The sequence below is a fragment of the Corapipo altera genome, unplaced genomic scaffold, assembly GCF_003945725.1.
Source record: "Corapipo altera isolate COAL_440 unplaced genomic scaffold, ASM394572v1 46, whole genome shotgun sequence".
In the NCBI taxonomy this organism is placed as follows: domain Eukaryota; kingdom Metazoa; phylum Chordata; class Aves; order Passeriformes; family Pipridae; genus Corapipo; species Corapipo altera.
In genome coordinates, this window is record NW_020884883.1 from 2,610,513 (window position 1) to 2,634,550 (window position 24,038).

Sequence of the window (24,038 nt, forward strand, 5' to 3'; positions counted from 1 at the left end):
AACTCCTTGTGTGCCACCAGTCTCCTCAATGGTAGGGTGGGGTGAGGAGCAAAAAAGGCCTTGATTCTGTGAGCATTGCCCAGCAATAACAAAAATACCTCTGTATTATCAACCCTGTTTTCAGCACAAATCCAAAATACTGCCCCATAACAGCTATTGTGAGGAAAATTAACTACCCCAGCCAAAACCAGCAATCCTGCTGATTCTTAATAGCAATGGGCTCATTCCAGCAGCAATCAGCATTCAACAGGCCAAAGCAAATGAAAAGTGTCTGATTATATGTTCTGAGTGCAAAATTTTACTGAGCTTGTGTGTCAATCTCTGCTTTTAGTAGCAATAATGTGAAGTCAGAATAGTTACGGTAATCTAGTAAATGTGTGAAACTATCACGAATTTGCATTGTATTATCTTGGAGTAGGAGTTGAGGCAGCAAATATGTAAAAATGTACTTTGCTACAACAGAACTCGGACTCATACTGATAATAGCCACACAGAGCTGTTCTGTTACACCCAGTGCAAATCTGGTGCATGGAACAATAGCAGACAAAAAAAAATTAATAAAACACTTGTTACTACAACTGCTCAACAGTATCACCATTTCCTCTTGTGCTTTCTTAAGTTTCCCAGGGGCAACGCTAAAGGGAAAAAAAAAAAAAAGCCCAAAGATACGATTCAGTCTAAATCTTCTGGGTTCATTCACATAGAAAACACTACACATCAGTCCAGACATGAAGCACCAGCACTGCTGTTAAGCTCTGTGATAATGAAGGGTAACACATCTATGGAGTAGTCAATGGAATGCACACTGTAAATCAGGAAAAGCAATAGCCACTCATGAACACTGGTAATTGGGATACAATACTGAGAGCCAATCAAACAGCACAGGAGAGTTACGGCTTTCATATGAATAATTTATTCTTTTATCAATTAAATTTTACCAGGTATTTATTTACAAAGAAACGTTTTGTGGACAGAATTTACATCAGCTACTGCACAATTTTATTCATTACTAGGATATGATTAGCATCTTTCCCATGTTGCTTAACAGTGTTGGTTTTGATCAAATAGGGTTATTCTTTTGCCAATTATTTGTTTGGTTTAGTTTCCAAGTGTGAACAGAATTTGTACACAAGCCTTTGCTACAATTAAAGATTTCTTTTTACAGAACTAGTTAATAGATGGAAACAGAAAGGTTCCATCTGTTATTAGCATTTCTTTATTGAAGTTGGGATTTAGTTTTAGATTCAACAAAGGCTTTAGGCATTTCCATGTTAGGCACTACAATGCCTCTTTACCGAGACGGCACCCCTGAGAAGAATTCAAATTACCTGCTTGGCCTCCCAGTACAGTGTATGGAGTAGCTCACCTTGGACTGGTAACCCAAAATACAGAGCCTGTCTGCAAAAGCTTTCCAAAGAAAACTTGCCCAATTGTGCAAACATTTACTACATCTGTCCTGATTTACCCACCCAGGAGTTGAAGCCTGGAATTTACCCAGAACTCAATGTGCAGGAGCCTGTGTGTGCTTTTGGAGGATTTGCAAGAAGCTCACCCCTGAAAAAGAACCCAGGAAGTGGTCCCAATACAGTTCTTCTCAACAGTCAACTAGATCTGAGAATGCAAACGCGCACACACACACACGTGAAGTGCAAGGCCTCACTTCAGCCCTTATTCAGCTTAAGGGAATTCAAGTCTAAATCCTCAAGCAGATGACCTTGAAAACGGGAGTACTGTAGGAAGGAAAAATTATTGCCTAAAAAATTAGAGCAGAAAAATTATCTCCTGCATGTCCCACTAAAATGGGAGGACTGGAATATTCATGGAGAAGAAAGATGACAGAGCAAACTATGTCTCTCTGGCTAGTCTCCAATTCGTCAGTGAGGATGAGGGTTTGAATTTACCTACCTTGATAATTTGTGAGATTTTTTAGCCAATTAACATACAATACAAAATGCATAAATATTTAGAGATCAGGGACTAGCTCCAAGAGGTCCTTTAGTCCATTGATAATGAGGCAGTGGAAGATGTGGATTGAATGCTTGCAGGCTAAGAAAGCACACACAGATCTCCATGTTCCCATGCAAACAGAGTAGCCTTCAGGTGACTCTAGATAAAACAGCTTTGTCTTTAAAGCAAAACATATGCAACTTGAGGGTGGCCTGGTCCTTTAATCTGTACCATAAAACCCTATTAGATCAGTGGCTTCTAGGTATCCCATCATCTAGTTTCAAAGGAGTTGAGGTGGTCCTTAGGTAGGTGTGGAACTGCTCCGAGGTGGGCAGTTCTGAGTGAGTGGAGGAGAACTGCTCAGCACTTCTACATGTCAAAGGGACAGTTGGGGCTAGGTTTAAATTAAACTGAAGAGTTCTGGGATGATAATTCTGGTCTTCAAATGCCTGAAGATTACCTAAATTCTGGTTTTTGTGCCCAAGTTTGGTGGGGTTGTTTGGGTGAAGATATAATTGGGGGAAAAAACAACTCTCAGCAAATCTGCCTCAGGCTTACCAGGGAGGAAACAGAGGCCACAGAGTAGGAAATCTGGCTAGAAACATGCCTCTGTTGTCAATCATCGGGCTGTGACTATGCAGAGTGTACAAAGGAAACAGGTTTGATAGACAGCTGCTAATGAAGCCCAGACTGCCCCCACTGACACTGTGTAAACAGTGAAAGCAGGTAAGCACTTGATTCAACCTTTCCTAAAAATAGGACCTAGCAAAAATACAAATCACTGCAGGTTCATTGAATGCTTATTACTGTAGAACTTATTTCCAAATGTATTTCTTCATAGCGTACAGCAACAAATACTGGAAGAAAGGATATGGTTCATTCTTTCACGAAAGTTCGCAGCTATTTTCACAGCTTAAATCATGGAGACTTCCCAAAACTCGTTTAAAAGCATCTTCATGCATTAGCAGGAATGAAAGTGCTTAATTAATGCTTAATTAATAGAAATGCAAAAGCTAGCTTAATGTCTCGTTATGCTGTAGTAAAGGAACTATACTACGTAATACTTTGAACTATGAAATTGTACTGTATTGCAAGATAAAACAGACATTTCCTTGTGAGTGTTCCTGGTGACTCTACTATTTCAAAATCTGGCCTAGCACTTATGCTAAGTGTAAGTATGCACCTAAGTGTTTCACTACCCAGCTTGAAATACTTTCTATAGTTAACATAAAAATTATGCCGAAGGCAAACACATACTTTTTCTTTCCTGCTCAAGCTACAATGCTGTAATTTAATTTAGAGTCAACATTTCCAAGGATTCTTGTCTGAGAATTAAATCCAACACTCCATGAATGGTATTAAATTCCACGGCACCAATCTGTACTGAGGCTAAGATAAACATCACACTCTGCAGGCCTACAGCTCCTGCCCGGCTGATGCTTTAATTATTTCACTTGGGAATAGGCTCACTAGGCTAAGAACTTCTAAGACTGGACCACTGTTTTCTATAGCATGGCTAACCAGATCAACTGTGTTAAAACCCTGTGCAAGACAGAAGGAGAAAAGAAAAAACAATTTAAGTGAACAAAAGAAGTATCTACAAACTTCACTACTCTCTTTTGTAAAGATGGTGTCTCTTAGGACAGAGCCTGCTGTCTTCCTTTGGAACTAGCAATTACATATAAGAATGCTAAAGTCCTGTTTAACAAAAACATCTTAATAAAACATAAAAAAATCTGCTTTCTTTGATGTAAGGTCCCTATGTCTTTCTAAAATATGAATCTATATAAGAACTTTGAGTAAAAACAATTCTCTTCCACAGTCCACACCAGTTCCACACTGAGTATACAGTGATGTACTAGCAAAAACACAAGTTCCTTTTTTCAGAAAAGGTTTCTCAGTGATTTACCATAAAGCTAAAACATTTGCCTTGCCTGCTGATTTTTTTGCAATATAAAATGTATAAAATAAATGCATGTGTCCTTTTCAATATAGTCTGTCTATGTAGGCAGTTTACTCTTTTCCAGTTCTGAGTAACATGACAACTTCCCACAGGCAAGAAGGAGCTTTGTATGGTTTTGTCTCATTAGGATGCTGCTCCACAAACAGCTCTCTTGGGAAGCTTAGAATCATGATGACAGCGTATGCTATCAGCACGTACTGCATTTAACAAGGACTTATTGATTACAATAATCATGAGATCAAAATAAATAAAGCAGTCTCTCAATCAAAAGATAGGGAGGTAACATCACGCTAGTGCACAATATAATCGACATGTGTTGCGCATTCCTATTTTCCATGTCCTCCTTTGATGGTCTCGAACCAAGCTCGAAAAGCCTCTTGCCACAGGATACTGAACATACAGTGAAACATTTAAGCTGTTTACAGTCAGTTTCAAAGAACTTACATTTGGTTTAGGTTAACCTTCCTTGACCTGCAGTTAATTAAAGAGCAGATGAAGTACCAAGTTTTTCCCCAGCTCTAGTGGCATACATGGTCACATCAGTTGGCTGCAGTCTGAACAGCTTCAGTTCATTTTTGTTGTAATTTAAAATCTCTGATTAAAAAAACTAATAAAACAATGTCTTTTTATATAGAAACCGTTGCCTTTTTCAAATAAAGAACATATCAACATTTCATATGTGCTATAATATGCCACATTTTAAAAAGGTAACTTGACTTTTTTTTTTTTTTGTATTCCAAGTAAAACATGTGGCACTCATTTCTGTTACTTAAAACTTTAAGTCTGGTATATGTTAAATCATCTGTGGTTGAAATTCCTGGGACCACACAGTGCCACATCTTCCTTAAACCATCTATTGCACCAGAAATTAAAGGCTGTGACAGAAACGTTCTTCCTATACTTTTTTGACACAGGAAATAGCTGGTTTAACATACAAACAAATTCAGCTACACTATGTTTACCCCTCAGTATCATCCTAGACAGAAAAAACCCAAACAGTAGAAAAGGCTCCAACCCAGATTGCAACTATGCGTAAACACACAACCAACACTAAGTCCCATTATGACACTGTTGTCAGGAATATTTTATATATCCAGGTGTAAAAACGTTTTTCTCAGATTGGGAATTGGCACAAACATAATCCAGAGATTATCCAGTATAGCAGCTTTTACTTTCATGTGCTTGGCTTTTCACACAAAGCACAGCAAACATGAGAAGAGTTACAACCAGCTCAAAACCTTGGGAGCAGAGAGGAGGAAAGGGGGAGCCCCTTTTCTCTGCAGACTCACCAGGGGGAATCCCCTCTATAGGTGGGAGTTTGTGGGTCTCCCACAGCTGCAACCCAGCTCCCCTCTCAGGAAGCCAGAGCCAGGCTGACCACCTCACAGTGGGAGGGAGCCCTCCTGGTCCCCTGTTTTGTCCAGCCTCTCAGGCAGGGTAAGCACAAAGGGTAGGAGAACACCCTTGACATCCAAGGGAGCTTTAAGAAGCTCCCCGTCAAAAGTGCCCTTGAGCCCACCATCCGCTTCCACCTCGCCGTCCTGGGCTAGGCTGAAGCGAAGGGTGCCGGTCCGGTTGACGCAGTAGATGGTGTTGCCCAAGGGGGCACAGCGGAAGGGCTGGATGGGGCTGCCGCTGGGCCGCAGGCTGGCGCACTGGCTCCAGCACTTGGCCACTGTGTTGTACCGGAAAACTTCGACACCACCAGCGGCCCCACCACCTGGGCCCGGCTCCCCACCACGGCCACTGCTCACGTCAAAGCGGTAGATGAAGCTCTTGAAGGCCACCATGTCCGCTGAGCGCCGGCGGCTGCTGTTGTAAGGGCACTCCTGCCACTCGTCACGCTTGGGGTCATATTTGAGCAGGCGGTAAAAGAGGGAGCCTCCTGACACATAGATCTCCCCATTGCAAGTGGTGGCCTCATGAGCCACAGCGAAGGCACCCTTGGGCAGAGGTGCCACAGGGCTCCAGCGGTCAGCCCGTGGGTCGTACCTCTCCACAGTGAAGAGGCACTCACCCCCCACAGCGTACAGGTAACCATCCAGGGCCAGCAGCTTGAGCTGCGAGCGGGGCTGGGCCAGCGGCCGCACCTGGCTCCAGGTGTCAGTGAGGGGGTTATAGCAGAAGACCTTGTCGGAAAGGCGGGCCCTGGGCTCGCTGCCCACCGGCCCCGTCACGATGCCCCCTGCTAGGAAGAGGTAGTTGTGGAGGACACACATGGCACAGCCCTTGGCATTGGCTTCCTCGGGCAGGCGTGTCAGCACCCTCCACTCGCCGCTGGCCTCCTGGTAGCAGTGGATGAGGGAGCCACTCTCCTCCAGGGACACCACGGAGGAGGGGCTTTGCGGCCGGCTGCTTTCGCGGCTCTGTGGCCGGCTGCCGCCACCCGGCCGCTCGAAGGCATCGCTGACCTCGGCCACCAGCAGGCAGGGCCGGCCGGCCTCCATGCGCCGCTGCAGGATGAGGTCCCGCTCAGTGCCGCTGAGGCGGCCATACACGCTGGGCTCCCGCAGCACCTCCAGGTAATGGTCGCTCATGAAGCGGTAGGCAGCCTCCCGTAGCTCCGCCAGCCGCTGCTTCTTGGCCAGGCAGAGGAGCTGGTAGCAATTGCCAAGGCAGAGCTGGGCACGCATGGCCTCGGCGGCACAGTGCAGGGCACACGGCATCTGCAGGACGCGGGCGCCGCTCACCACCTCCGCCAGGTTGTCGTGCCGCACCTCTCCCATGCGGGCCGTGTACACGTAGTCGATGAGAAGCCGCAGCGCCCCGTAGCTCACCCCCTTCACCCGCAGGACGTCCCGGGAGGCGCGGGCACGAAAGTAGTCACTCTTGGCCGCCAGCACCGCCTTGTGCGCCCGAATGCGACGCCCCGACACCTCGATCACAAGGTCAGGCTCCTCTGCCGGCCGGTCCCGCGGCCCCACCACCTCCTCATCGTCCTCCTCCGGCTGGCAGGCGGCGTTGTTGACCTCCCACTGGCTCTGTACCACCCGGCCGCCGGCCGCGGGCGGCTGCGGCTCAGCGGCGGCAGCGCTGAAGCAGAGGGAGGAGCTGAAGCCGCAGGGGGCGGCCGGGGTGGGCGGTGGCGGCGGCGGCGGCGGGGGGGCGCCGTTCGCGGCCCCGCTCTCCTCCTCCGGGGCCGCGCTGCCCTCCAAGGAGCCCTCCATGGAGCCGCGCTACCTTTGGCGGCGCCGCGCCGAGCCTGTGCGGAGCGCTGCCGGCCGCGGCGGGGCGGCCATCACCTGCGGGGGACACACAACAGCACTCAGCATCCGTGCTTGCCTCCGCTCACCCTCCTCCCCTTTCCCCCCTCTTCTCCAGCTTAATATTGGGAGCCGCTGCTCTCGCAGGCGGGGCCGTCTCTGGTTTCCGGGACTAAACCTCTGCTTCTGCTTTCCCCGGGGGATCCACCCTGCGGCTCTGCCGCCTCCCTCTGCCCGGGGCTAACTGCGGTAGCTCAGCCCCCGAAAACCTGAGCTCTCTTGTGGGACGGGGGGTCGCCCCGATGAACACCACAACAACCTGAAAAGCAATTATGTTTTTCCTGAAGCTGTGCAAAAACTTTAAGCAGTTGCAGGCACTGTATCCTTTTCTTGACAACTGGTCCCTACTCTGTGCTGGGTGACGAGCAAAAATGTCCTTAAAAGGCAGATACTCAGGAGTACTATCACAATATTCACCTTGTGCAACTATTTCAGTGGAAGGCTGAGGCTGCAATTGATTCTGGAAGGCGATTCCCCACTAGTCAAGTTTGTCTTCGCATGACCTTTGTGAAGTATTCTTATATGAAGCTCCTTATATGCATTCCCTCTGTTTAAAAGAAAGTGTAAAAAGCTGATTAGTTTTAAAATCGACACATTCTCTATTCACTCAGAAGTTTGGGACTACTAGAGCAGTGCTTCCTTTAATAGGATATCTAGAGTATCTCAAAGGGACAATAAGTATGCTAATAATTCTGTTTACAAAAGAAAGGATTTTTTCTGTTGTTAGGACAAGCAATTTCACACTTATGTAGCAGCATATGTAGCTGTAATGCATTAGCAAGGTGTAAATTGGATTTCCTAAGTCTGAAAGATTTACAGCTTCTGTTAATAAAAAGCAGAAACAAGCAAAAAAATCACAATTGATAATTAGAACGTGAAGTCTCTTCTGGGAAACGGCAGGCTACAGGGCATGGCTGCAAGTAGGTTAGTCCCCGTCAGCACAATCACCACCCAGTGATTTCACAAATGTAGTTTTTAGAATTTAAAAAAGTGCCATTTGTTTGCCACATGTTTGTTTATGAATTTCCCAGGCTTGGTTTAGGTTTTGATGAATGACACATGAAAATTGTCCAAATGTACTTGATTTCATTTAATAAGTATCTGCAGCTCTGATTCTATGTTTAAGGAGGTTATTATTTCCATTCAAATCCCTGCTAGCAGTTTTTTCACAGTTCTCAAGGAACACTAATTTCTATGTAAAATATGCATTGTGACTTTCTTTCAGCAGAGATGATTCGTTTACCTTACTAAATTAATATTAGGAAAATCTAACTTTCTGATTTTTTTTTTAAATTACTGAAAGCATAATTGGTAATTGACATTGTCTGGAAACCCCTGACATGTACATGAAACCTAGAAGCCCATACTTGCACATGCAAACTATACTTAAATGGTAGTATCAGTCTTCTCTTATGGGTTTTTATTTTGTGGACTTTCCCTGTGAAGTGCTTTCTACATTTGATCACATTCAGTTAGACTGAATCAATGCTGATGTTTGATTTCTGGGCACTTGAGACTTTGAGACCATAACAAGGTTTCAGTAGCATTTGCATATTCCTTACTAGAATGAGCAGATTTCACAAACTTTGTATTCCTCATCTTGGTGTTAAAAAATCTGACACTTAGGAACTTTTTATGACATTGTATGAACTTCGGATAGTCTTACTGGCAAATTTCCTGCGGTCTAGACCCAAACTCTGTAGGTCAGGTTTTACTGAGTTTTCTGCAGCTTTAAATAGACAATGAGAAATGCAGTGATCTGTGTGTACACTTGGTGTGTCTGTGGAAGATGTATAGATTCATTATTAACTTTAACTGGGCAGCATCCCTGTTGATGTGATTATGTTTGTCATTGAGCCTTCACAGTACTGAATTCACTATGTAACCATGTTTTATGCTATTTTATTATGCTGTAGACACTGAGATTAATCTTCTTTTTGCTCCAGGCCTTCAGAGCCCTGATAATCAGCTTTCTTCAAGAACTGACACTGGTGAAATGACAAAGGTCCAGTGGAGGTGGCTAGGAAAACACCAGGAATGCCAAGCTCAGATGTACAGTTATATTAAGAAAATTGCTACAATGTGACACAAGTAAGTAATTAAAACATTTTTGTGTCTCCTCTGCTCTTTCTTGGGCTTAGTTCCCCAATATTTAATCCTTATCTTGATACAGTTCTGGATAGCTTGAACTCCACAATCATGAACATTCACTGCATTCTAATATACCTTCCCCCGTTGCTCTCAATATTATGCCCTTTCCTGAAACACCTCACTTTTGACACCACTTTTACTTATGTTCTCCCGCTACAGGAAGGAATGAGTAGCTTCAGATAGTTTCAAACTCTCAGTCTACAGCTTGATTTTGCAAGTGAAATTATAAAGGAAGAATGAAAGAGAGTGCCACCAAAAATTAAAAGTGTGGGTGACTAAATGTGAGAAGTCAAAACCAGTAACTGTAATACTAATAATATCTCTGTATGGTGAGATGTATTTCCTGCATTATGTCTCAAAAGAAAATCACCATTTAGAATATTCAAAGTTGTTAAAACAGCAACCAGAAAAAAGTGATCGTTTCAATTTTCTCAGCTAATGAAAAAAGAAAAAAGAAAGGGTGACATCCTCCTAAACACAGTTATCATACCTTTCCTCATTCAGACATCTGCTTGGCTTAGAAGTTTGACTTGACACTGAAGTGTTATTGAGATAGAAGCTGCCAGCCACCGCAGTCGTAACAAACACGTATATTAGCATTCTCCTGAGGAATCACAAGGAGAAAGAAGGACTGATGGTATGGCTTCCTAATGGCAAGCAGCAGAATTCTGAAGAAAATGACCTGCTGGTATATCTAAAGCTAACCGCCAAGAATATGTTTAATTTTATGCTGAGCATGAACAGGACTTCAGTCAAAGTATCACATGCAATTAAGGCAACAAGGAACTCTACAGGGAAGCTGAAGATTTAGAAAAGCTGAAAGAGGGTTTGGAGGACTTTTGTCAACAACAGCAGTGACCACTCCAGCAATCTTAGCACCTTTGTCTATCTGAAAACAAAACATAGGCATTACACAAAGATGAAAGTGAAAAAACAATTCAGAGAAGTTGTGGAACCTTCCCATTATTGAGCGACTTGCCTGATCTGAGTTAAAAGGTCGTAGATTTAGTATAAAACAGGAAGATGCTGAAAGGGGCTGGTGGAAATACAATACTGAACTACTTCTCCATTCTTTTTTTATCTACAGTGATCAAAGAGTTGTACTGCTGTTCTAACAACACAGAACATTCAAAAGTTACAGAATTGCAGAAGATACTTGATAGCTGTGCTGATTCAGAAGAATCTGACCCCCTAACGAACTCATTCAGCTTAAAACAAACTTAGTTTTAGCACTTTTTTCAAAACTCAGAAACAGGATAGGTAGTGGAAAAGGAAGCAAGCTGTTTACAGGACACGGTATCTATGGACTAATGTCACTTTTTATACTGGGGACTTTTAAGTTAGAAGCTGAATTACTGTTTTCATTATCATGGGCTCGGTCTAGGGATGATGTAATGTTAATGGACACAGGAGCTGCCAACAAACATGAACTGTATTTACAGACTTGGCAATGACACAATTACAATATCCTGGATGTGTGGCCCCAACCTCAGATGCTGTGAGACATTGCTCAAGTAACAGCATAGATAAGAAGGCGTAGTTTTTCTGACAGAGAAACTGTAATGAAGAGCTGCAGGTAAAGTTTCCTGCATTCATTTGGCAGTCCTTCTGATAAAATCCAATTAAATGCTTGTATTGCATTGTTCTCTCTTTACTTTTTTTTGTGCAGTGCCAATAGGCTTTGACCCAAACCCTGTGCTCTAGCAAGACCCACTTTCTCTGGGGAATATGCGCATGTGGGAGGAATTGGGTTACTGCTCTGCAGTTCACAAATGAAAACTGCTCTGACTAAGTCTCAGGGTAAATAAAAGCAGTGCTTTCCCTATCATAAGCAACTCTAATGCAGGCTGTCCTCCCAAAAGACACACCAGTTCAGAAATGACTGAATGCCATTCTGCTCCACCTTAGTCCAGGAAATGCTTTTGTAAAAATTTGTACTGCCAAATTTTACTTCAGTAGAGAATTCCCTTGGGATATGGGCGTCATCTGATTGAGATGATTAAGGCATCCAAAGAGGCAGAATCATCAAAAGAGAAAAAACATCCCTTGTATTTATTTTAAAAACTAAACGATGACTTCACACTGGCCAGTGTGAAGACATCCAGCTCAGACTAGAAGGCAAAATCTTCTAGGAGGCAGAGTCAAGTGAAGAGTGCTTTGCATGTTTATAAAAACAGTCTGTTACACTCCTGCTCATTGAGTAGATCTGTGAAATCTGGAGAAAAAAATGTTTTCTCTGTAAATGGGGAAAACATCTGGAGCATAAAGATGCCATTTTTCTGAGAGGGCTTGCACCAATTGAATTCTTGGATCCTACCACAGATTTTAACTCTAAATCTTAACCATTTGATTAGCCTCCTGCTTGTAAGAAAAAAACACAATTGTCTTTCAATGTGCCACCTGAAGAAATACAGCATGAAGAATAATTCTTTTTCTTTTCCTTTTTTAAAATTAGGAGTGCTCAAAACCAGGATTACAATACAATCCTAGTGTCTTGCCCTGACTGCTGGACGTATGTCTTCTGTAGTACTGCATTCACACTCAAGTTGCCTGTGCAGCTTCCTTATGACCTTTCAGGGTCCTGTAATTTTCTCACAACATGTAACAGAGGTACATGTTTCTATCTCATAACTACAAAATTTTCATAAAATCATAAAGAAAAAAAAATTAAGAAATGCAGCTTATGATTATAGACCACACAAGACACACATGGGCAGCAGTTCCTCATCAGAAACTCTGAGGAAGAAAAGGCTGTGTGTGTCTGGGCAGGGAAGAAGAGAGAGAGGAAGTAAGTTATAATAAAAATATTATCAAAAGCCTGACTGATATTACAGCTAGCAAATCCAAACTAAAAATATACAAGTTCTAAACAGTCATTGTGACCAGAGAAAAGGTTTCCTTACAGTAATATCCATAGAGGCAAACACTCTCTAAAAAGGAAACTATCTGTTTGAGTTCCTACCACAGTTTAGACTCCTCAGAAATAGTTAGGGAGGAGCAGGGTCTCTCAGCAGTTCTCACAGAAAAAGGAAATAACACTCCCACAAAAGCAAACTCTAGCAAAGATTAAGTGCAAGTCCTCTCCAATATGTCTTAGATAAAAGAAAGTCTAACAAAAAAAGAAGAGTCAGAAACAAGTTTTGAGTGATTACCTTTGAGAAAAACTCTAGGGCTGATGTGATGTCTTTCTCACTAATGCACTACAGCTCAGGAGATAATGGCATGGCAATACTACACTGAATGCAGCAAAATTCTTTATCTAGTTCTAGATATAAGGTGACAGCATGTGGTCCTGTCTGTGATAAACTGAAGTTTGGTTTGTGCCCATCATATCTGGGCACAGTTAACGCTACATTTAGTGAACAGTGCTACCAAGCTATAGCATGGTGCTATAGCTGAAAGAATAAACACAGTCCTTGAATGTGTATTCTGGGAAATAAGGAGTAACAGTAGGGAAAACGTTACCTTTCCTCTATAGCATTAGTAGGTTTGCAACGTAACATGGTGGATGAATGGAGGAAAGCATGTAAGTTCCAGGCTTTACGTTTTGGAAGTAGCATTTAAAAAGCTGTGATGACAGAGAAAAGTACTAAATTATTTCACAGATATAAAAAAAAAAAAACAAAAAACACTTCAGTGAGAGACTCACAACAACACTTTGCGACCAGACACAAGCTTACTCTGTCTCCACACAGTGTACACCAGTCTCAAGCCAACTCCCAAGCAAAAACACCCCCTAACAGCCACAATTCCATGGCTTTGGAGAAAAGGTGGCTTGTACTAGTTTCTTGGAGAACTAGTAGAGCAAGCCTTAGTCAGCCCAAGAAATTCAGTGCTGACAGTTCTTCAGGGCTTGGTATGTTTGCTCTGTGACTTGATGACTGTGCACAAGTGTAGGCACACGAAAATTCTGCCTCCTGATGGCTTTCTTAGGCTGATGGAGAAACCTTAAACAAACCAAGTGTAAATGTAAACAAAGCAATATATCCACACTACTGAGGGGAAAAAAAGGACAACTAGAGTATTGTGGATACTGAAAGTTTACATTAATCGATGGGGAAAATGAAGAATGGGCTCAAGGAAAAGAAATTCATAGAAGGCAACCAAATACACAATAAACACAAATGGTACATCCAGCTTAGGAGGATCCTGTGTGGGAAAATGGTCAGGGTATTAATATTCGAAGATAAAGTGGTAAAGTAGTATCCCATGGAGAAATACACATTTTTATTCTGCTGCACACTTCTTTGAATACTAGATTATGGTCCATGTGTGAGGCAGGATGATTGTCTAGGTGGACATTTGACCTGATATGAGAAGATCCTTATTCTGATCTCATGAAAGGGATCATGACTGTGTGCCTTGGGGAGTCCAAGGTGACAGAATTTTTACAGGAGAAGACTAGTTCATCTAGTAATCCTTTCTGACCTTAAGTTCTAGAAATTGCCGTACACCAGGAGCACTGACTTGAAGCAAAGCATCAGCTTGTGATGATTAAAAGCCTCATTTAAGCATTAGTGTGTAATGTTGGAGTGCAATGTGGTAATGTTGATTGCAGAAATGCTTTCCGGCATTAAACTGTATGGTCAACAAATTGCAAACATGTTCAAAATCTCTACAAACACTTTGGCAATGTTGGTACAAATAAACGAGGAGGAGAATATCCACTCAGAAGCCAAGTCAAGCAAAACAGCAAACTAGTTCAGACAGAATTTTGAAAATCAAAGTAGTCAGGCTTGGTTTTGCATTTCAGAAGAGCACTTATCTCCATGAATGGACTGTACTCTTTCAGTGCACCTTCTGTGTATTGCATTTAATACAGAAGATGGGGCAATGTATTTGGAGGAAATTAAATTCCTGTTTTAAGAAAACTGGGTTTTGCTTTTAATATCATTATGGAAAGTACATACAGATTAAAGAGCCCAAAGCAACACAAATTTGCCAAAATATGTCACCATTGTGCTTGAGAAAGACAGAATGTGAAAGGTAACAACTGACTTCAAAGGGAAGCAAACAGTCCCATTTTTCTGAGACTTATGCCTAAGAAAAGGAAGTAAAAGAAAAACTTCTAGAGGAGGCAATTAAAGAAAACACTTCTTTTTCCAGACAAACTCTAAATATAATACTTAAGAGAAAAAAAGCCCCTCTTTTAGAGACTGAACAGGCACACTGATTTATTGACAAATTAGGTAAGCGATGCTTAGAAAGGCAAAGGCCCTTCAGATACATTGTGAATGGCACCCTTCTCATTTTTGAAGAGCATATATTGTTTCTTTGCCCAGATACTTCTTCAAACTTAAGGTTTACAATCAATCTAGCTGCAACTAAAAATTATACCACACATAGTTCAATTTACAGAATATTTCCAGGTTTCTGCAGACAGTCTCTACACAGATTTTGGACTAGATTCAAAGGTGGAGAGACCTGCCGCAGTGCTTAACATGGCAAAGGCTGACTTTGAGGGCAGTTTTAGCTGGCAGATGGCAATGCAGCAGAGATGTAAGACCCAAGAAAGCCAGATCAGATAGCAAAGCAAAACCTCCAGCATGACAGCCCTAATCCAAAGAGAGGAAAGAATCAGCTTGCACAGACTTCTCTCTGCCATGGCAGAAATGCTGCTGGTAGAGTCTGGCTTCTTTTATTTATTATTTCATGAAAATCAAGCAAGATGGAGAGATGTGGGGCCATATTCCTACACATAATTGACCTGTGAGTGGGATGCACCTCCCAGTTCTCCTGCAAGGGCAGAGACCGACGCCGTGTATCTGAGCTGTACAGCACTGCTGATCTACCTGTAACAAGCTGCTGGAGTGGAGTCTGGAACACACAGATGGCTTCTGTACACATAGGCATTGTGTGGGTACAGTTAGATGCCAATTGATTCAGATCCTCAAAAATCGGCATATGAGAGCTACCAAGGGCCAGTCAGTAGAAAAATACCAAAGACCATGGTGACAAAGTGCTTAGTTTGTACAATCAGGAGACATTAGTTCTTGCTTTAAAAGATAGCAGTACTGATTCTTGCTGCTACTTTGACTTTCTGTACAACAGTTAGAGATCTAATCAAGCTACATGGAAAACATGCTAGTGCCCTTCCTTTGCCTGACAAGAGTAAAACCCCCAAATGTCAACAGAGTGCCCAAACTATCAGGTCTATGAAAGGTTACTCTCCTTCAGACTAAAGCTTTTCACAGAAACAATAAAAACATTTTTGAGGGTGAGTAAGAAGAATCCTTAGTTCTGTTCCCTGACAAAAGGGAAGTTTCTGTTCTTTCTATTGCCTTTGGTGGGTCAGGGCTCAGTTGTATTGCTGGGAGATCCAAGCCATCCTGAGTTGTGCTAGGACTGAAAAACACTTTTGCTGATCTCAAAGCATAAACATATGCTGGAGTCATAGGTACTTTTGTGGCAAGCCTTTACTATCAGAAGTATGTGCAGGCTGTCAGTACAGATTTCACCAAGCAGTGGGAATGCTTTTAGCAGCAATGACGTAACTGAGGGCTCAACAAAATATGAGGCTACTCCATGTGATCATTGGAAATGAACAGGGAAAGAAGAGAAAACTGACTGCAATGCATGCTGTTTATATTAGTAGAAGTTAACACTTACTGGCCATTCCGAGACAAAAATAAAATAAGTTTCTAATCAAACACTTGTATTTTCATGACCTGACACTTTCTACATTAGATGCATAATATTTTTTACTATAATGTGAATTTCATATGCTGAGCCTGGGTGTAAAGTCTAATATTTTCTGGCTGCACTGATTTCTCTGACTATACTCAAAAAAACAATATTTTTTTTCCATTTAACAGGGCAGATAGGTAATAGTTAAGATGACTACATTTAAGGAAAAGAAAAGATTGCCTGGTTATCTAATCTTTGCAAGAACAGGCCAAAGGATTCTATTCCTGTACCATGCCAATAAGTTCTGGTTGAATTAGGTTAAAACATTGTTCTGCTCAAATAATCCATCTCTCACATCTATATGGTTTCTCTGTTTTGGCCAATGGCCTTGATGGATATTCAGGTGTCAAATGGATCATCCTGAATACCTTGGAAATGTACATGATGCTTTTCACCTCAGAATTCACTTTTTTTGCCTTCTGCACTTTCATATCTGCTGACTTGGCAGCATCCTGTTTTCCCAAAATGATCCATGCTCTTTATGGAGAGACATACAGACTGGCAACACAATCATGAAGGGTGATGATGACCACAGCTACCTCAGGACTGTCCTAGCTGCTTTTGGACTTCCTGACACAGAGGAGATGTAAAGACAATAGTATGTCTGACTAATCTATTATTCAAACTTATCCTTTTAAAGTGCTACAGAATAAAGGGTTGTTAATGCATGCTGTTAAATTTGTATCATGTTCAATAGTCACAGTGCATTTATTAGTTAGTAATCTAGACAGAGCTCTACAGTCAGGACCCGGAGTAAGAAGACAGACCTTCAAATTAGTGTAAGAGGCAGAGAGGTGTTTGGTTTCATGGTTATGATTTAGCAGGTGTGAGAAGAAGCAGATTCAGGGGTCCCCATTTGTGGTTCTTGACCATTTAAAGATTTTGATGTTTCACTTCTAAGTCTAAAGTTTGGTTACTTCTGATTAGAGAGAGATTTTAGATACACATCAACATCTCCTCAAAGCAAATACTGAGGCTTTTCAACCACCACTCTGAAAAGCTGCCTGATTTTGGGGATGCAATACAAGTAGTTGTTTCCTGTAAGGCTGCAAAATATCTTGCCAGGAATACTGTCCAGGTATTGAGCTAACTAACAGATCCTTGCAACTCTGCTCCTTATCTTAAACATCTTCTGTCACAGTGAATGAGTGGTATAGACCTCATCCTGAACAACAAGAAGCAGGACCAGTGAATTTTATCATGTGAATGCACATAAAGTCTTTGCTACCCTTTTTCTATGTGTAAAACTTCTTGGGACACATGACACTGACTAACTCTAAAGCAATACACTCAAACAACGTTTACTTTTACTGTTTTTCCATCTGCGGTGGAAACCAAACTTCAGGACCCTATTATCAGTTGTTATTAAACAAGAATTATATCTGTGTACTGCTTTGGAGAGAATGAAGCTTGTGCTAGTAGCTTGCAGCTAGAAACCCCCACCTAAGTTTCAGAGCATTTTGATAAAGCCAGAGTCTGACATCACTTTAAATCCTAACCCCATTGTAGCCAAGGGAAAACTCCCATTAACTTCACGAGCATCTGGATTTCTTACAGGAGCAAATGGCAGCCAGAGAAGACAGGAGTGAGAATATGTGAGAGAAACAACCCTGCAGATATCAAGGTCAGTGCAGAAGGAGAGGGAGGAGGCGCTCCAGGCACTGGAACAGAGGCAGCTGCGCCCCTGCAGCTCATGGAGGTTAATGGTGGAGCAAAGATCCACCTGCAGCCTGTGGAGGATTCCACGCTGCAACAGGTGGCTGCTGTGGGTGCCATGACCACATGGGAAGCCCACACTGGAGCAGGTTTGCAGGCAGGACTTCTGACCCCACAGGGGAGCCACAGTGGAGCAGCCTGTTCCTGAAGAACTGCAACCCGTAGGAGGGACTCACACTGGAGCAGTTCATGAAGAACAGAAGCCTGTGGGAAGGACTCACACTGGAGAAGTTCATGGAGAACCACCTCCCATGGGAGAGATCTCTTGCTGAAGCAGGGAAGACTGTGAGGAAGGAGCAGCATATAAAACATGTGATGAATTGACCAAAATGCCCATTCCCTGTTCCCCTGAAGGAGGGAGAAATAAAGAATTCAGGAGTAAAGTTAAGCCCTGTAAAGCAGAGAGGGGTGGTAGGAAGATGTTTTCAAGATTTCATTTTTATTTCTCATTATCCTACCCTGATTTCCCCATGTTGAGTCTGTGTTGCTCATAACATTAGCTGGTGAGTGATCTCTCACTGTCTTGATCTCAACCCATGAGACTTTCATTTCATTTTCTCTCCCCTGTCCATCTGAGGAGGGCAATGATGAAGTGGCTCTGGTGGGCATGTTCATCCAGCCAGGGTTAATCTACCACAACTGTACATAGAAATGTATACAGTAGCTTTTTTTGAAGTGAAGCAATGCAGGGAGTTGCAGTAAAGGAAAAATGAAGAAAGCTACAGGATAAGAGGAGAACTCTCCCATGAACAGATTTGTCTTTGACTGATGGAATCAGAACATTTGTTGTTCGCATGCCATTCCCATAGCAAAGGCTTTTAGTTCTTATTGTGTAACACTCTGAAATATGGGTTGCAGAAATAATAGTTTATCTTCACATCTTAAGGCCTGTTCTTCCAATCTACTTACAAGAGAGGGAGAGAGAGAAAAGCAGATCTGCTTCCAAGAAAAAAAACACAAAACAACGCACTATTGTTTAACTCTGACAGGTTGATAGTCTGAAATTAGTCAGAAGTCCAGGAGCCTTCCAGCAGTTACAGATCCACATGCAAAGCTTACTCTGCTCCTTAAGTACTCCTGAAGGAATCAGTGTCCAGAAAAACAACAAGCAGCTTGTGCTAATCTATAAATGTAAAATAACATGTAAAATAACTTCAATTAATGCAAATCATGTTGTGACAGACAACATAACAGCATGGAACCTGCTTGACCAACTTATGCCAATGTGTATAGAAAGTTTGTGGTTTCTGGAGTGGTTCCAAGTGAGTTAAAAAAGGCTGTCAATCCGTCTGTTTTAGCCAGAGGCACAGCAATGGCAGCTCATGAAACATCACACCTGAAAAGCATTTATATGACACATCTTTCTTCTCCCTCTGACACACGGCACAAAATCTGTAGAACCACTGGATTTTTTTCTCCAGCTTGTTTTGCATTAAATAAACTGACTTAACCAATCATGAATTCCTGCCGTCCTTGCTGATGGGGTATAAGGAACTGGAAAGTACCAAATGTGCAGTGCAGAACAAAGGACTCAGACAAATCTTTTTTGCAATAACACTCAATCCCCATATACAATACTGTTCCAGTCCGAAATTCAGATACCTGCAGAAAAAGAACTGCTAGGATTAAACAGGAAACCTTGGGCAACATAGGCTGAGATAAATCCCTTAATCTGAAGGACTGGACCTTCCTCACAAAACCTGTTGATGTACAACCATGTGGATTATTAATCTGGCTCCTGCAGCAGGATAAGGAAGGACTTCGAGATGAAGTTATCAAATCATGTTGAAACCCCTTTGTTTTCTTCCCCTCCACTTAATCCCAGTTAAGGGAAATATTAATCAATTGTGTAACTGTAGCAGAAACCTGTGTAATCCTCTAGTTAACATAAAGCCATCCCGTAATTTACATAACTCATCCTCCTCATTAACATGTCCAGCCCTCAAGACCCTTAAATTGCACTCGTGTGTTCAATAAAGTATTCCAGTTTCTACCTCCATATCTGGGATCATCCTAGCTTTCTGGACCCTTATACAGTACTGACCCACTCTTGTAATCCTTTCAATGCCAAAACTGCCACTTAGCATCCAAGGAGCATTTTAGGATGAGGCCAAAAAAAAGGCTGCAGCATTCCCAACACTGTCTAAGGAAAACACAGGTCCTGATCCTGCAGAGTTACAGGCAGATTTAAATGGTCTGATCCCAGGACCAGCCCCACTCCTAACGCCAACTTCTGCATGTGTAAACTGGGTGTTTGCTTAATTAACTGCAGGAGGAAGATAAAATCTCTGTCCATTCACTGTATTGTCACATGGTTATGAGTGCTGGCACAGGGAATTGAGCAGTAATGTACAGCCCAGGCTAGAGAAGAAGCAGGGTCCCTTCCTGCTCAGGGACAGCTCATTCATAGATCAGGTTAAACTGGTTGTCAAATCCTGAACTGCTATAAAGTAATTCTTCAGTGAAAGGAACTAATCATGTCTGTTCTCTGACAAAACAACACCGAGACCAAAAAAGAAGCAAAAAGAATGATGTCAATTCCATTGAAAAATAAAACAGCAGATATAAAAATGTCATGTCCAGAGAAGGCTAATGGAAATGAGCTCATTTTTAAAATGGGTATTTTCAAGGATGTGAAGAGGTCTAAAATGACTTCTCTCCTTCACTTCACGAGGAAGAAACAGGCTTCCAACTGCAACGCTGCACAATGTCAGTAGGGATAAAAAGAAAAATGCCTGCAAAATCCATACAGGACCTCACCAAGAAAAAAAAAAGTATTAAAAAAAAAAAAGCTTAATTCTATGTTAAAAGAAATTGCAGGATTTCCTTTCATGTTTCATTATACCCTTCTTTAGCATTCAGCAGCCCCTAATATCCTCTTGCAACAGGATACTACAGGATGCCGAAACCCTGGTAAGTAGGATCTGGATCCAGTCATCTAACCACATCACTGTCTTCATGGTAACCTAGGCCAGCCCTAAATACTATAATCCTGCTTTACTATAGTAAAGCCAGTTAATGGCTTTCATTGAATGTTCCTGCCAAATAATGGTGCTGTAATATTTATTGACATTTGAAGTCTGTTCACCTCTTTGGAATATTTGTTATACTGAAAAGTGATGATAGCGCAGCATTCGTAGAAGAAAGAAACCTATTAAGGATTTCAGTCTTTTGATACTAAGGCACAGTCCTGCAAACTCCAGCTCCTAAGACTGTCACCACTGACTTAGTGCCACCATTGCCAGGAGTGAGTCCTGGAGAGCAGAGAGGAGCTGGAACAGGCATGGGAACAGTCCTTGGTTCTTTGGCAGGTTCTCCTCAGACAGTGCCATTAACAGTGAATGACCAGAGGATCCCACTGGCATGCACTGGATGTCCTAATTAAAGAGTGAATAAATGCTGTGTGATGCGCCCTGGGCAGAGGAGAATGCAGAACAAGCACGATGGGCCAGAGTGTTAAACAGGGGAGCAAATATTGTTTTGCCAGTATTAGTGACAATTTAATTATTATTTTCCACAAACATTCCACTTAATTCCTTTTTGGGAGACAGATGGTTAAGTCTCTGAAGAATGGAGGAGCTATTTTGCTTCTCAGATCATACAGAGTGATTGTTCTATTTTATTGCTATTCTATTTTTTATTGCCCTACTTTTTTCCTAGTTTTTTGTTCTAGTTTTCTATTGTTCAATTTAATTGCTGTGGAAAAGCTTTACAGAATGTCACTTCTATAGAGCTTTATTTTTTCTTGATAGGTGAAAAAAGTTGGCTATACCATGTAATGCTATCATTCTCTATGCTATGTGTAGGTTTGGGTTCAGGAGTCGGCTTTTTGTTGCTTTAAAAACCAGACATAAAAACCTACCAGCTTCAGACAACTGAAATTCAGTAGGACTTTTCTTCGGGCATCTTCCACCCTGCAAAATCCTGCACGCATGTGTTCACCTGGGGCTTGCGTGGGCTTTTAGTAGGATGGGGAAGCACGCCATGAAGAATTTATAGCGGGAAGCAATCTGCTGCTCTTACACATCCCTAAACGTTAGTGTAAAGAGTCATTTAGATTTTTAATAGGTCAGCAGGATAAAAAAAAAAAAAATACGCAAGCATTACCGTTGGCTCTCTCTCTGACATATGGAGAAGGGATATGGGGATATGCCCGGCCTCCCTACTGCCCAGAGGAGGGGGATTAAGGGGGACAGAGGGAAGAGAATAGCACGATTAAACCTGACAGCGCTCCAGCATCCCCCCTCACGCTCACACAGACACATAGACATACATACACGGCTACCATGGTTCCGCGTCCCGGTTTGTACAGCAGACATCGGCAGATACCGGCACCGATCCTCCCCACGGGCTCCCCAGAGGCTCCGCGGCGGCGGCCGGGGAGGGGGGTCTGGCACAGCCCCGGCTTCGAGACATGCCCGACCCCGACCCCGCTCCCGTCCCGCGGCCGCGCTGCCTCCCCGCTTACCTTCCTCCCGCGGCCGCCGAGCCCCGCTCCGCTCGGGGCAGCTCCTGCAGCGCAGCGGCCCCGCCGCCTCGCCCACGGCGCGGGAGCCGGCGGGGAGGCCGGGGAGGCGGGGAGGGACTGGCGGGGCGATGCCAAGGCGAGGCAAATGGCTGAAGCGCAGGGGCCGAGCTGGCGGAGGGGCCGGGCGAGCGCGGGGCCGCGCTCAGCCCCTTTGTTCGCCTGGCAGGCGGAGGGGAGGGAGGAGCGGGCACGGACCTGTTGCTACCGCTGCCGGCGGCTCCTGGCGAGCAGCAGCCTCCGGGCCGCGAAGCTGCGGGGTGTCGGCGGTGAGGAGGGGCGGGCGGCGGAGCGGCCCCACCTGCTGAGGAGAAACTCCCCCCGTGCGGCGCCGGGCGGGAGTGACGGGTCCTCCCCCACCTCCGGGTGGGGCCATGCCTGCGATACCCGTGGCGGCGGCGCTTCCCTGCCTGAGGCAGGGCCGGGGGCTTTGCTGCCGGAGCCCCGGGTGACCGCGGCCCCCTAGGACAGCCCAGCCCGGCCCGGCACCGCCGTGCTCGCTGCGGAGAGCGACGGGGAGGGTTCCCAGGCGGAGCTTCTGCCTTGTTCAGGTCTCTGCTTCTGAGAAACAACGCGGAGGAGGCCAGGTGGCTTCTGTTTGGGTGCAGTTTGCGCCAGGGTCCCATTTTCCTCTGCGCTTCAAAGATGAGACTCTCATCGGGATTCCCAGAAATAGACCCGCTTCTCAGTTTCTTTAAGCCCCCGTCACGTTACGTTAGTTGTACCCTGGGTCTGCTCCCGACGCAGGCAGTGGTACTCACCCAGCTCACGCCGCACCGCGGGCTGCAGTTTGATTTCTGCGAAGACAGCAGAAGTGCCGCTCTATCTCGGCCTTTCTGAACCATTCCTGGTGCCAGGATGTGTCGTATTGCCATTGTAACGTATAGATTTCCTATGATGCTGCTGCCTCCAAACACTACTCATGTGCAGTTTTTCTCTTTTCTCCTCTCCACTGACTCCAGGGTCCCGTCAGACTGGTTCCCCTGCAGCTGCCCAGCAAGTGGCTCCTGGCCCTGGGAGACACTCCTGTGCAGACTGGAAAAGCTACTACTCCGTCTCCTCTCTCAAATCAACCTGACAATTAATTGCTCTGTGCTGGCAGTATAGCCATTGAAGCTGTATGTTTTTCCAGCTTCGTGGTAGTGATGGCTAAGTGTAGTTGAGTGTCTTCTCCTTCATTTTGTCCTGTTGCTCCTACTTTTTGACACTGGCTTTGCTAAAACTCTTATGTGTTGACTTAGCACTTAATAAACTAAAGTGCTTGCATGCAGTGCTGGGTAACTGTAACCACTTGAAACCCTTGGCTTCACTCACGTTGTGCACTTAAGAGCAGCACTTAACCCAAAGGCTGGTTTTCAGGCTGAGGTCACGTCTGATCTCTACTGAGAGAGGCCAGCCTGCTTCTAGTTGCCATAAAATAGATAAGTAACAATCACACAGTGTCACAGGGGTCTTAGAGTTGTCAGTAACCACAACATGTGGCTTTAGCCTAATTGCGAATTTCCCACTGTGCCCTGATTTGGGTCCTTTACGAGGTTAGACTGTAAGTGTCTGTATGTGGTTTTATTCCTGGCTAGCTGGAAGAAGTTTCCCTGGGATGCAGCAGATCCATTAAAGCCTGCCAGAAATAACTCTTCTCTTCTGACATCAGGAATTAATCTTCTTGCTGTTTCATATTACTTTAAATACTATATATTTCAAGATTACACTGAAAATACAACTGATACGGGAAATTATTTTCACTTTTAAAATCTCTGTTGTTCTATTCTTATGTGGAGGACTGCCT

At 43.7% G+C, this 24,038-nt stretch overlaps 1 protein-coding gene and 1 long non-coding RNA gene across 7 annotated transcripts; one reads left to right on the top strand and one right to left on the bottom strand.

Moving 5' to 3' along the window:
- Positions 1–890: 890 nt before the first annotated feature.
- Positions 891–23,093, bottom strand: KBTBD11 (kelch repeat and BTB domain containing 11). 6 transcript variants are annotated; one of them, XM_027641081.1, is made up of 3 exons: positions 23,014–23,093; positions 7,591–7,720; positions 891–7,152 (listed from the first exon to the last, which is right to left on the bottom strand). In XM_027641081.1, the coding sequence occupies exon 3, from the start codon at positions 7,075–7,077 to the stop codon at positions 5,293–5,295; it is 1,785 nt and encodes a 594-aa protein (XP_027496882.1). In that variant the 5' UTR covers positions 7,078–7,152; positions 7,591–7,720; positions 23,014–23,093; the 3' UTR covers positions 891–5,292. The 6 variants fall into 6 exon arrangements, with proteins under 6 accessions (XP_027496882.1, XP_027496881.1, XP_027496879.1 ...); XM_027641080.1 differs by lacking the exon at positions 23,014–23,093 and adding an exon at positions 22,554–22,573; XM_027641078.1 differs by lacking the exon at positions 23,014–23,093 and adding an exon at positions 22,451–22,504.
- Positions 6,342–10,928, top strand: LOC113946124. Its single transcript, XR_003527298.1, has 3 exons — positions 6,342–6,432; positions 9,120–9,264; positions 10,412–10,928. It is a non-coding gene; the product is annotated as an uncharacterized LOC113946124 (long non-coding RNA).
- Positions 23,094–24,038: the final 945 nt, after the last annotated feature.